This window comes from Podarcis vaucheri (genome assembly GCF_965113315.1).
Source record: "Podarcis vaucheri genome assembly, chromosome: 7".
Taxonomy (NCBI): domain Eukaryota; kingdom Metazoa; phylum Chordata; class Lepidosauria; order Squamata; family Lacertidae; genus Podarcis; species Podarcis vaucheri.
The window spans coordinates 27,669,458-27,682,097 of NC_138765.1; the positions used below are offsets into that span (position 1 = coordinate 27,669,458).

Below are 12,640 nucleotides of genomic sequence, written 5' to 3' on the forward strand. Positions count from 1 at the left end.
CTTTTCAAAAGGTGTTGTACATCCACTGATGGAGGCAGCATGCCTCCGATTACCAGCGGCTGGTAACCGCAAGTGGGGAGGGCTCTGTTGCGCTCAGGCCCTGTTTGCCGACTTCCTTGAGGCTTCTGGTTGGCCACAGTGAGGACAGAATGCTGGACTATATGGGCTATTCTTATGTTCAGAGAGAAACCGTTCCCTGCTGCAGACAGTTGGCTTCCATAAATTGGAGGACAATGAAAATAGCAACCCAGGGGAATGAGGAAGATAATAAAAACAGGGACCCTAGGTGTGTGAAAGTAGCCACTGATGTCACACACACACCAGTGTTTTAAGGCATGTTCACACATTACACTAAACACAAGTACAAGCTGTTTCTACACAGGCACATGTGTTTGTGTAAAACAGCTCAGCTACTGCATACATAGACTGTACACTCGTTGAATGTTACATGTGAATAACTGTACAAGTGTGTAGCTGAACTATCTGTGTTCACAGGTATGCCGACACTGAATGTAACATGTGAATGCCTCTACCTGCTGCCACTTTGGGACATCTAAAGAGAGCCGTAATCACAACACAGCCATAATGAATGTGAGAAAGATTTTTAAATAATAATTAAAATTTCAAAGCTTTGCTTTGCTGCCCTTCTTAAAGATCCAGAGTCCTCATTTAAAGTGAGTCACAGTTTTGCAGCCAGGGGATAGAGGGAGAGAAAGCAGAACAAAGGAGGAAGTCGACAGAGAAACCCAGAACTGCAGACAGCCGGTCATGGGGTTGGATATGAGACTGCAAATATCTGTGTTGAGGAAATAAACGAGCCTTCACTAAAAGTTATGTGGTGTGAGTAGGCTGGACCAGCCCCTTCCTCAGCACAAAAGAGTACTGAGCTCAGTGGCATGTCGAACTGCCAGTCCTTGAACACAGTCAGTAGCATGTATGTGAGAATTGCACAGCAGCAACGGAGAGAAAAACTGAGAGCAAGGACACAAGAATAATGCGAAGGTGGGGAAGAGGGGAGGAAGGTTGTCAAGCGTAAGATCCTCTATTTCTGTGTTTAGAGGGATATAAGAGCTGATCTGCCGTGCTTTATACCCCCAAAATGCACAGAAGACAAACTGGGGGTGGGGTGGAGAAATGAAGACAGCAGGAGAGCTGAAACTCACAGCCTGGACAGCCATTTTGAAAACACACAGGAAGTTATTGTGTGATACAAGATGGCCGACCATCATGAAGGCAGGCTTTGCATCCCACTGGATGCTCTCGGTCTTCATGTGTGAGTAGTCAGTTCCAGTAACTTTCCCACTAACACCACCACATTGTCTTATTTTTTTAATGAATATAGTTTCTTAACTGCCCTGGGCCACATCCACACCATAATTTAAAACACCAGTATGCCACTTTTACAGTCATGGCTCCTCCATGTCTCAAAAGCATCATGGGAACGGTCATTTGTTAAAGGTGCTTAGAGGTAGGAGCTCCAATTCCCTAAGTTCCCTAACAAGAGCGGTTGACAGTAAAACCACTCAAAAATTGAGTTCTGTTAGTTCCTAGCAACTCTTAGCACCCTTAATAAACTACACTTCCCAGGATTCTTTGGGGGAAGCCATGACAAAGGAGTATAATGGCACTTTAAATGTACACTGTTGATGTGACCCTGGTCTAAACTATTATAGCTTGGGCACCAAATGAAAAACAACAAAAGGCCCTGAGGCATCTTAAAGACCATCAAACATATTAGGGCAGGTGCTTTTGTGCACCAAGCTCATGCCATAATAAAGCTGTCAGTCTTTGAAGATGCCACAGATTAAACAAAGCAATTGCTTTGGAAACTACCCCAAAATGAAGATCAGAATGTTCTTACGCACAGACCATCTCCCTCTCTGCTTCTCAGAGGACAGCACATTTCCCCACCACCACCACCATCAAAAAAAAAACAACCCTGCTCCCAGCTGCTTGTAGGGAACTTACAGTGTCTGATAGGTGCTGTCCTTTGCCTTGAGGAATTTCACCACGAAAAATACAACGGCTTGGAGGCTGAGCACCAGGATGATTCCCCCGATGAAGCTGGCAGAGTCAAATCCTGGCGGGTGGAACTCCGGGGAGTCAGTTAGCGGAGGGCTGGCCGTTGTACCTAGGGGGAGACAGAGCAAGGGGGTTGTGAAGGTACCTGGCAAAAAGGGAGAAGGCTGCAGCTCAATGTGGGAAGAGTATCTGCTTTCTACGCAGAAGACACCCCTGGACAAAAATACTAGAGAGCCACTACCAATCAGTGTAGGCAATGGTGGTTTGACTTGCATGTTCTTGAAAGAGTTTACAACTGAGAGATCATATTCTTTACTTTTTCACCAGTCCATTAACTCACTATTACTGGCCCCTCCAGATTGAGTGGGGGATTTTGGGGGAGGGGGAAGTGTGTATTTTGTATTGAATCGCTTATACAATAATATTTAAGCATTTATAGGCTGCACGTTTCATAAAAATGCTACAAGGCTGTATACAATACAGAAAATTACAACAAGATTTTGTTTTCATATACAGGTTCCAAAGATGGAGTAATGATTAGTTCCGTCATAAAAAAAACCCCAGCTAACAACTTATTCAAAAATCCAGCCACCTCTGAGCAGTCCCACATGTGCTTCTATGTACCAACTACACAGCAGCCCCTCCAACACAGTGAAGATGGACCTGTGTGCACAATGGAGAGCAGTCCTGGAGTAAGGTATCAGTACTGTACTAACTTTAAAGAGAGCTCTGAAGTTTGAGCTGACAAAGACCTGTATGGAAGCTTGGCCACAGACCATATAACACCTCTGCTCAGAGATCTGTGATAGTTGTTGATTTGCCAAGCTCAAGGTATTACTATTACTATCTGGAGGCAGTTGGAGGATGGATGGCGGCTAATGGATTAAGGCTGAATCCTGACAAGAAATAAGTACTTTGGGGGGGGGGCAGGAGGCTGGCAGGTTTGGGGGACTCCCTGGTCCTGAATGGAGTAACTGTGCCCCTGAAGGACCAGGTGTGCAGCCTGGGAGTCATTTTGGACTCACAGCTGTCCATGGAGGTGCAGGTTAATTCTGTATCCAAGGTGGCTGTCTACCAGCTCCATCTGGTATGCCAGCTGAGACTCTACCTGCCTGCACACTGTCTTGCCAGAGTGGTACGTACTCTTGGTTATCTCCAGAATTTCCTGCAGCATACAGGGGGTACCTGTAAGTCCCCTGTAAGTCCCCTGCAAGTCTTATGATTATCTGTCGCACAGAAATTCCAACAGCCTCTGCAGCCTAAATTTCCTGCTTTCACCAAAAACTCCCCCTAGCAATGTTAATGGGTCACAGTGAAAAATACCCTTAAGGAACAATTCAAGCTTTCCTGATGGTGAAAGAGATTAGGTGGCTGAGGCAGGCAGTGTCTGAAATGGCACCTCCTGGCCAACCTTACACCTACAAGATGTAAGGATCGAAAGGCATCATTTTGTTGCAAGCTTTTTTTGTGTGTCTTCCACCATGCCACGCCAGTCAGCTCATGTACAGGTCGTATTGCAAAGACTTAGCTGCTAGAACTTAAATCTTCGTTCCACAGACTGTGCATTCACCACCCAGCCAAGTGTTTCGCATCTCCATCACAAAAGCAGCCACGCAATGCTGCAGCATTGCTACTGAAGGGGTGCACTTTGCAAGGAAACAGAGGAAGCAGTTAAACACAGTGTGGGCAAGACTGGTGTGGAAGCCAAAAAACAGGAGCCTTCGCTCACGCAGAGATAAATGAGTGCATACAACTTCCCGTCGGGAGCCTGCGCTGGATCAATAATTCACAAGGATTCAGGATAGAGTTACTCACTTTAATTAGCCCAAAGCTCTTCAATTCTTGCTCTTCTTTTCGGCAGGAAGATTCATTCTCCCTGAGAACACATCCATCCATCTCTCCTTCACTTCTTTATTAGCTAGCTTTTCCCTTTCCATTCCTTTGGCCTGCCTTGTTAAGCTTTCTCATCCAAACCAGCAATGGTGTACAGCAAGAGCTTGCCAGGCCTCTTGGCAGTAGCAAAAGGATCTGCTTTATTTTATTAAAGCCCCTTAATTTTCACCTGAAATACTGGTGGGAAGTCTTGCTCTCTTCTAAATTGCTGTTAAAAGCACAGTCATTTTTCAAAGGTGAGGTCTGAATGACCCTCCATGTAGGATTGGGAACATGTTGTGGGCTTGTGGGTGGGAAGATTTGGAGCTAAATTCTAAGCAGAATCTGAACTGAATCCTAATAATAATAATAGTAGTAGTAGTTTCCTCAGCCACTCCAACAAAGTATTAAAATACAATAATTAATCAAATACTAAAACCTTTCCTAAACAGGGCTGCCTTCAGATGTCTTCTAAAAGTCCAAATTGTTGGAGAAGCACACTTTGCCCTGGATACAATCACACTGAGACTCTGGGTTTAGGAAAATAGGAAGATCCTAGTTCTACTTAGGTAAGGTGGCGATGCAATCAGCCATGTTTGCTCTCACGTCTCAAGGTAAGCTGTGGTCCTGTTCCCCGAGTGACAAGTGTTTACCACAACAGAAGGGCTTGCTAAGGAAAACAGCGCCTGGAGCACATATGACCACCAAGAAGCCGCTCTGCATTCCCCACTTGGAGATGCTCTAGCACTAGCTCACCAACATTCAAACCCTCCCCTTCTCCAATGCGCAAAAGATAAGGGGACTCACACTTACCAAGTGTGATGATCTCATGCTCCTTAGTGGCTGGTTTTGGAGGCTCTTTGGTGGTTGGCTGTGGAGGTTGCTTGGTGGTTGCTTCGGATGCTAAGAAAAGAACCATCATTAGCAGGGGGGGGGGAGGTCAACCCACACCTGTTTCCTACAAGAAATTTCCCTACCACACATTGCATTATCCAAGCAGATCATCACATTAGAGAAGCACACTCAGGGTTATGCACACTCGGTGACAAGAAAAGCCACACTACATTTATATAAAGTAGAATAATTAGAGCAAACTAATAAAAAAGTAGTCATTCAAATACCTGAAGCGAAGAAGACAAAGATTTGTTCTCTACTGCCCCACAGGACAGAGCTAGATCTTAATGGAGACCATCTTGCCTGTGTCAAGATACAAACGGCTCCCAATGTCTGCACTTTCTGGAAATAACTGAACATGGTAGGGCAAGCTTTCATAGCTGGATAAATGGATATTTGCCACGAGCGAATATTTTGTATTGTTTCAGTTTTATTTTAAATGCATCTGCTTTTTGTGATTTAACTATTTATTTATTTAGTGCTGTTTTTATTTAGACAGCTGTAGAACATGAATAAACAGACATAAACAGCTGTTAACATCAATAGCTAGGAATGAACCCTTATGTACCTTATGGCAAGAAATCCCATAAAGATGCCTGATAACTCAGGAAAAATTGCTGCCAGGAAGGGCAGCCTGTATTGGATTAGATGGGCAAATGGTTTGAAGAGGACTCCTCCAGCTGGTCATGTGAAAGTGTCCTCTATGTCAGAGATAAAGAACCTGTGGCCCCTCCAGATCAGGGAGTCTCCTCCCCCTAGCTACTTTTCTGATCCTTCAGGGAGGAAGTGCCACCCCACCCAGAACAGAACGTCTCCCTAGTTCCTTCTTGCTTCTGTATCAAGAGTCATAAGCAAGAAAAATGTTTGAGGAGGTCCTGGTGATCAGGTTCCAGAATGAACAGGCAGAGGCAAAGGTCCTGAGGCAGATGATGAGGCCTAACAGACAGCATGGTGATCAGTGGTTGGGCAGAAAAGCATTACCTTCACACCTGGAAGTGACATTGTAAAAGTGACACTTCTCCTTGGCCGGCTCTCCCTTCACAACACAGCTACCGGAACCTGAGGATAGAGGAGAGAAACCAAGTCACACTGAAAATCCTGCATGTCTCCCTCTCCCCCAAACACACATTTTCCCCACTCTTTTATACAGGGCTACGCAACCAGAAACAAAGTGAAAGACAAGCCCTATTCTGGGGTTCACATCACGTGACTGGCATCATGTGCCACGTCTGTGGTCTCCTCTCCCACCCCTGAACGTTGGGTGAAGGTCTGGAGAGTGGAGTCACGCATAGATCGCTAGCCAACGAGATGTCCTCCAGATGTTGCTGAACTACAACTCCCATCATCCCTGAATATTGGGCCATGCTGGCTGGGGCTGATGGGAGTTGCAGTCCAACAATGCTTGGAGGCTGCCATGTTGGCTACCCTCCAGGGTCACACCCACACCATATGGCTTCCTCCAAAGAATCCTGGGAACTGCAGCTTGTTACAGATTCTGGCCACATAGACCTACAATTCTAAGCACTCTTAACACGACTCCAGGACTGTTAAATTGGTCTAAGAATGCTTCAAATGCATGGTGCGGATGGGACCTTAGGTTCTGGGTGCGATTTAGAATCCTGCTTGCATAGAGCACGCTCAGGTCATCTGATCTTCCCCCTCCCCAATGAGTGTGGAAGACGGGGCTGATGCAGATGCAAGAGACGGTGTGGGGAACTAAGTAGGCATCACCCTGCTGCCCTCCTCACCACACAATTGTGATGGCAAGAGGGAAGCATACCTGGACAGGGATGCTGCAATCAACAGCAAGCATGATTTAACACAGGAGTGAGTGAGTGAGTAAGTAAGTAAGTGAGTAAGTAAATACAACACTAATAACAACAACAACAACATCATGCCCATCTGACTGGATTGCTCCAGCCACTCTGGGCGGCTTCCAGCAAATATAAAAGTATGATAAAACATCAAACATTAAAAACTTCCCTATACAGGGATACACAGTTGTATTAACTAGTAGCACCTCAGAGACAAACTAAGTTTGTTATTGGTATGAGCTTTTGTGTGCATGCACGCTTCTTCAGATACATGAAAGCTCATACCAATAACAAACTTAGTTGGTCTCTAAGGTGCAACTGGAAGGAATTATTTTATTTTGTTTCAACTATGGCAGACCAACACAGCTACCTACCTGTAACTTGTATTAACTACCTTTCGACCTGCTCTTTGGGGCTGGCGGTGGGGGAAAGCAACGCCTTTCTGCTGCTCCCCGACCTGAACACACCTTGAATGGCACCTTGTTTTAGAGGGGGAGAACAAGGGGGAGAAACTCTCCCCCTCTCTGCACGGCACCTCCTGCCGCTTCACTGAAGGGGCGCTGGGCAGAGAGGGGGATAATTTTTTTTTCTTGTTCTCCCCCTCTAAAACAAGGTGCGTCCTATGGTCCGGTGCGTCCTATAGAGCGAAAAATACAGTAGATAGCAAAGAATGTGGAGTGGGGAATAAGCACCAGAGGAAATCATGACAACCCAAATCTTTCCTGAAAGAAGCATCTACTCTAGAGTTTGCTGGGTGGGAGATGCAGCTGCTACCAAGACTCCTTCACCTGAGATCAGGGGTGGGGAACCTTTGGCCCTCCAGACAAGGGCGATGGAAGGCTAATCAGCACCCAGTGGGGGGTGTCGGGAGCGGGGCAAACAGCCCAGCAGCACATGTGCTTGCGACGTACGTGTGACACATGCATGCCGCCGCTACGTACTGCACATGTGCGTGCAGCGTACGTAGCATGCACAGCATACAGTGGCATTGCGCATGCGCCGTGGGGCAGTTTGCCGACGGCACTGGTCAAGCGCCATATGGACAGCAGTGGGATCCCTCCACCGTTGCTGCAGTCACAAGCAGAAGATCCTCTGTACGAGACGGCTGCGCGATTTTGGCAGCTTGTGCTGCTGTGCCCAGGGGCGGCGGGGCGAGCCCCCCGCAGGGTGCCTTTTTGCCACCCCCCTTAGAGATGGCACCCAGGGGGCACCGCCCCCCCACCATTGGCTATACTTCCTGGGACTGTTTGAGCTACACGGGAAAGAACACAGTCTGAGATCCTGGAGAACAGCTGCTGGTCAGTGTGGACAATGTTGAGGTGGATGGACCAATGGTCTGATTGGGCATAAGGCAGGTTCCTACGTTCCTAACCAGATCTCTCCCATCTTTCACTTCACCCTTCTTCCACCTGCTGTAGCAAGTAGGGCTCCAGGTAGTCTGAACACCTGATGAAGTGGACAAAAGGACCAGGTAGCAGCGAGGAAAAGGGCAGGACATCACCCCGTTCCTCCTCTGTACGAAGATAAGCACTTCGGCAGGAGCTTCCAGGACAACGTTGTGAGATGGGAGTTTGTTTCTGAACTAGCAGAGAGCAGAAGGCTGTATCTTTGTGGCTCCCATCTATCTATCCCCCTGGGGATGGCAGTCATGGCAACAAACGAAGTACACAAACCGACACAGATGCAGAGCTTGAGGCGATTACACTCAGAGGGGTAGCCACAAACTCCCAGCAAAATGGAAGGAGGGATTTCCAAGTATCAGCCAGGGCATAGACCTTAAAGTAGCAAGGTCCTTTGCCTTTTACTTTCAAGCAAGACAAGCGGAAGGCAGAAGGCCATGTAAAGGATGCTGGATCAGGCCTAAGGCATCCTTTCCCTACTTGTATTCCCAGAGACTTTTATTCAGAGGCATATTGCCTCTTGCACATCCAGCAAGTCAGGGACTGAGTGGTCCTTGATGAAGCACAAGGCATATGCGCCAGAGATTCTGGGACCTTCAATGAGAAGTGGCCGGTGGCCCCACTGGAGAGCCAGAACCAGCCAGAGAAGACAGGAAATGGCTTGATGCACCATTTTGTGGCTTCCTAACATCTTGGTAATCTTGGCCGAATCTTTTTAACAAGAGATGGTAGGGACTGAACCTTGAGACCTCCTGCATGCAAGGCCTAGTCCAAGGGTATGGTTTGAAGGTCCACAAAGCCACCAGCTAAGCAGGCTTGGGTCTGGTCAGTGCCTGGATGGGTGACCACCTGGAAATTACATTGTCCTGGTTTCAGTGATGCATGCATCATCCATTGAAGAGAGGTGGCAGGTGATGGTAAGCCAGAGCAGACAATACTGAGCCAGGTGAGCAAATTATTGGACCTGGCAGCATTATGTAGCATGCACACCACGATGGAATTCTTTGACCATCTGGGGGAGAAGAGGGAAGCCATTACAAAAACTCAAAGAACTGGGAGGATAAGGCAGGGAAATGGAATTACTTTAGGCAAATATGTTCCACTTTGCAGAGAACGTGTAGAATTGGGCCATTCTTTACAAGGTGTGGGGACGCGGGTGGCGCTGTGGGTAAAACCTCAGTGCCTAGGACTTGCTGATCGTAAGGTCGGCGGTTCACATCCCCGCGGCGGGGTGAGCTCCCGTCGTTCAGTCCCAGCTCCTGCCCACCTAGCAGTTCGAAAGCACCCCTAAGTGCAAGTAGATAAATAGGTACCACTTTATAGCGGGAAGGTAAACGGCGTTTCCGTGTGCGGCACTGGTGCTGGTTCACCAGTGCAGCTTCGTCATGCTGGCCACGTGACCTGGAAGTGTCTTCAGACGGCGCCGGCTCCCGGCCTCTTAAGTGAGATGAGCGCACAACCCTAGAGTCAGTCACGACTGGCCCGTACAGGCAGGGGTACCTTTACCTTTACTTTACAAGGTGTATGAACGGAGATTTTGGCAAGCATCCCCCACCACCTGCCGCAGCTCACCTGGCTTCTCCTCAGTCTCTCGGCAGTGCATCCACATACAGTTCGTGATGTTCAGAGTAGCATCTCCTTCAATGCACTTGACACATGACTCCAATTCTTTGCATTCTCCTGCAAAACAGCAAAAAAGGAACAGGCTGAGTTTTCAGGCAAGTATGAATCCTGCATTGCCACTTTGGAGCAGGATGCAAGAGAAAACAAAAAACAAGAAGTGGAGCACGATGTGGTCTGGGGTTGTATACGTACCCAACCGCCTGTTGATTTCTGGAGTCTTTGCCCCACATTTTGCCTGTGGTCCTGTATGCTACAGCCCCCACTATTAGAAAAACTGTAAAGAGACTCACACACACAAATATACGCAAGCCTAGATATATCAAAGGCTTCAGAGATGGAATCCTCTGGTATCTGATACTCACTGTGCTATACTGCCTCTGAACATGGAAGTTTTATTTAGCTATCATGTTTTGTTTTGATTTGATTTCATGTCAGTGGTACCTCTTGTTATATACTTAATTCATTCCGGAGGTCCGTTCTTAACCTGAAACCGTTCTTAATCTGAGGTACCACTTTAGCTAATGGGGCCTCCCACTACCGCTGCACCACCGCTATACAATTTCTGTTCTCATCCCGAGGTAAAGTTCTTAACCCGAGCTACTACTTCAGGGTTAGCAGAGTCTGTAACCTGAAGTGTTTTTAACCTGAGGTAACCTGAGGTACCACTGTATTCATAAAATGCATATGCCACTTAATGGAAAAAATAATAATATCTCTTAACTGAGGCCCAAACCATCAGCCCACCAGGCACCAACTGCTGTTTGGTCAGCAGCCATTCCAGCCAGCCATGAGAAAAACAATCACATAAGTTTTTGGAACTTTAGCACTTTAATTTTTGCTTGCTTTCCCCCTTTAGTCTCCGGTCTATCCAACTGTGAGCCCCCAGGCTGGCGGGGACTGTTGTAGTCTGGAAAACATCTGTGCCATGTTTCTAAGACGTTAGGTGCTGTACAAATCACCACCACCACCATCAGTTTCATTATCAAGACACTGTGAATTCTATTATCAGCTATAAATACAGAAATATTTTTAAAGCTGCTGCTTATTACAGCTGTGGCAACATGATGGAAGAGTACCCAGCTATCTGGAGGAGATTGCACTGAATGTACCGAACCCAGAAGAGCTGCCTGCCTGCACAACACATGCGGAATGAGCTCTCACCAAACTCGCCTGTTTTATGTATCAATGCTGACCTGCCAGTGGCGGAACTGCCAAGAGTCTCTGCATGCTGGAGCACAGATAAGGCTGCAGCGCATGGAAGCTTATTCAACTTTTATTAAACCCATAAATGTTGGATTACATTTCTGCCACGGCACTCCATGCTCAATAAGTCAGCTGGCCTTCGGGAGACGAAGGCTTTCGGTTGAACACGAGAAGATCAGAAACTGTCGGTGACCTGACTCCCCTTACATCAGGAGTAGGGAGCCATTTCCAGACCAAGGGCCCCATTCCCTCCTGGAGCAGACTCTCAGGGGCCACATGCAAGTGTTGGGTGTGGCCAAAGGCAAAAGGGGGTGGAGCAATGAATGCACACACCCCTCTCTACCCTCCCTCCAGGCAAGCAAGAGGTGTTATCAGAGTTCAAGGACACATTCCAGACAAGCAAAAGCACTCAAAGAGTCTGGGAAGCAGGGCCAGTGAGGGGCATGGCCTGGGACAGTTCCAAGGGCCGGACAGAGTGGTGTGTAGGGCCACCCAAAAGCTGGCAACCTCTATTGCAAAAAAGAAGAAGAAAAGGATTCAAAACACTTCAAAGTGTGGAAACCTCCCATCACTGAAAACTAGATGGGTCTCTGATACAATTTGCAAACTTTTGAAAAGTTATCTGCTTCACACAGGCTAAGTCATATAGACCTGCTTTTATTTTATCTATTGCTTTATTACTACACCAATATCCCAACTTTCCTCCAGGGAGCTGACAGTGCCAGGCATAGTTCTCTTTCCCAGCCCCTTGTATCTTAGTGGGTTATTTTTGTTTCGATTATGCATTTTGTGTTTTTATATTGTGATCTTACGTCGTAACTGCCCTGAGACCTTTGAGTATAGGGCAGTATACAAATTTTAACAACAACAACAACCCTCACAAGCTAGGCTAGGCTAAGATAAAGGTAAAGGTAATCCTGCCCGTACGGGCCAGTCGTGTCCGACTCTAGGGTTGTGCGCTCATCTCACTTAAGAGGCCGGGAGCCAGCGCTGTCCGCAGACACTTCCGGGTCACATGGCCAGCATGACGAAGCTGCTTTGGCGAGCCAGCACCAGCGCAGCACACAGAAACGCCGTTTACCTTCTCGTTATAAAGCGGTACCTATTTATCTACTTGCACTTAGGGGTGCTTTCGAACTGCTAGGTGGGCAGGAGCTGGGACCGAAAGACGGGAGCTCACCCCACCGTGGGGATTCGAACTGCCGACCTTACAATCGGCAAGTCCTAGGCACTGAGGTTTTACCCACAGCGCCACCCGCGTCCCAGGCTAAGATAGGGGAAGCCAAAAAAGTGCCCTCCAGATATTGATGGACTCCCAGCTCCCATCAGTCTCTGACAGCATAACCAACAACGTTTAGAAGACATCATGTTGGCTACCCCAACATGCTGGCTTATACCGAGTGAGACCATTGGTCCATCTAGCTCAGTATTGGCTAAACTGAGTGGTAGAAGCTCTCCAGGATTTCAGACTGGGGACATTCTCCGCCCCACCTGAGATGCCAGGGGTTCAGCCTGGGACTTTCTGCACACACTGCAGATGTTCTACCACTGAGTGGCAGCCCTCATGACTGTCTCAAGATCACTCGGTGAGCTTTGTAGCTAAGAGGGGATTTAAACCCTGATCTGCCAAGTGAAACACTCTTAACTGCTAAACCACACTGTCTCTCTTTTTTGACAGCTGTTTCCTTTAAGTTGACCATGATAAGCAGCAGCAGTGAATTATGGGGCAAAGCAGTTATACAGCCAAGAGCAAACTATTTCTATTATCCTTCCATAAAAGGGCCCACTTGTCATATTTAAAACAATTTTCAA

At 47.4% G+C, this 12,640-nt stretch overlaps 1 protein-coding gene and 1 long non-coding RNA gene across 5 annotated transcripts in view; one reads left to right on the forward strand and one right to left on the reverse strand.

The window, feature by feature from the left end:
- Positions 1-12,640, reverse strand: part of CD164L2 (CD164 molecule like 2) — a 36,341-nt gene that overhangs the window by 12,460 nt on the left and 11,241 nt on the right. For both annotated transcript variants that reach the window (XM_082232183.1, XM_082232182.1), the window contains exons 2-5: positions 9,575-9,682; positions 5,770-5,847; positions 4,708-4,797; positions 1,969-2,131 (exon numbers count right to left, since the gene is read on the reverse strand). In XM_082232183.1, the coding sequence (XP_082088309.1) occupies positions 1,969-2,131; positions 4,708-4,797; positions 5,770-5,847; positions 9,575-9,682 (439 nt within the window). The remainder of the gene's footprint in view (positions 1-1,968; positions 2,132-4,707; positions 4,798-5,769; positions 5,848-9,574; positions 9,683-12,640) is intronic.
- Positions 172-5,761, forward strand: LOC309537388. 3 transcript variants are annotated; one of them, XR_014221868.1, is made up of 4 exons: positions 172-1,273; positions 2,539-2,719; positions 4,347-4,463; positions 5,059-5,761. It is a non-coding gene; the product is annotated as an uncharacterized lncRNA (long non-coding RNA). The 3 variants fall into 3 exon arrangements; XR_014221869.1 differs by lacking the exon at positions 5,059-5,761 and having other exon boundaries at positions 4,347-4,693; XR_014221870.1 differs by lacking the exons at positions 4,347-4,463; positions 5,059-5,761 and adding an exon at positions 3,516-4,295.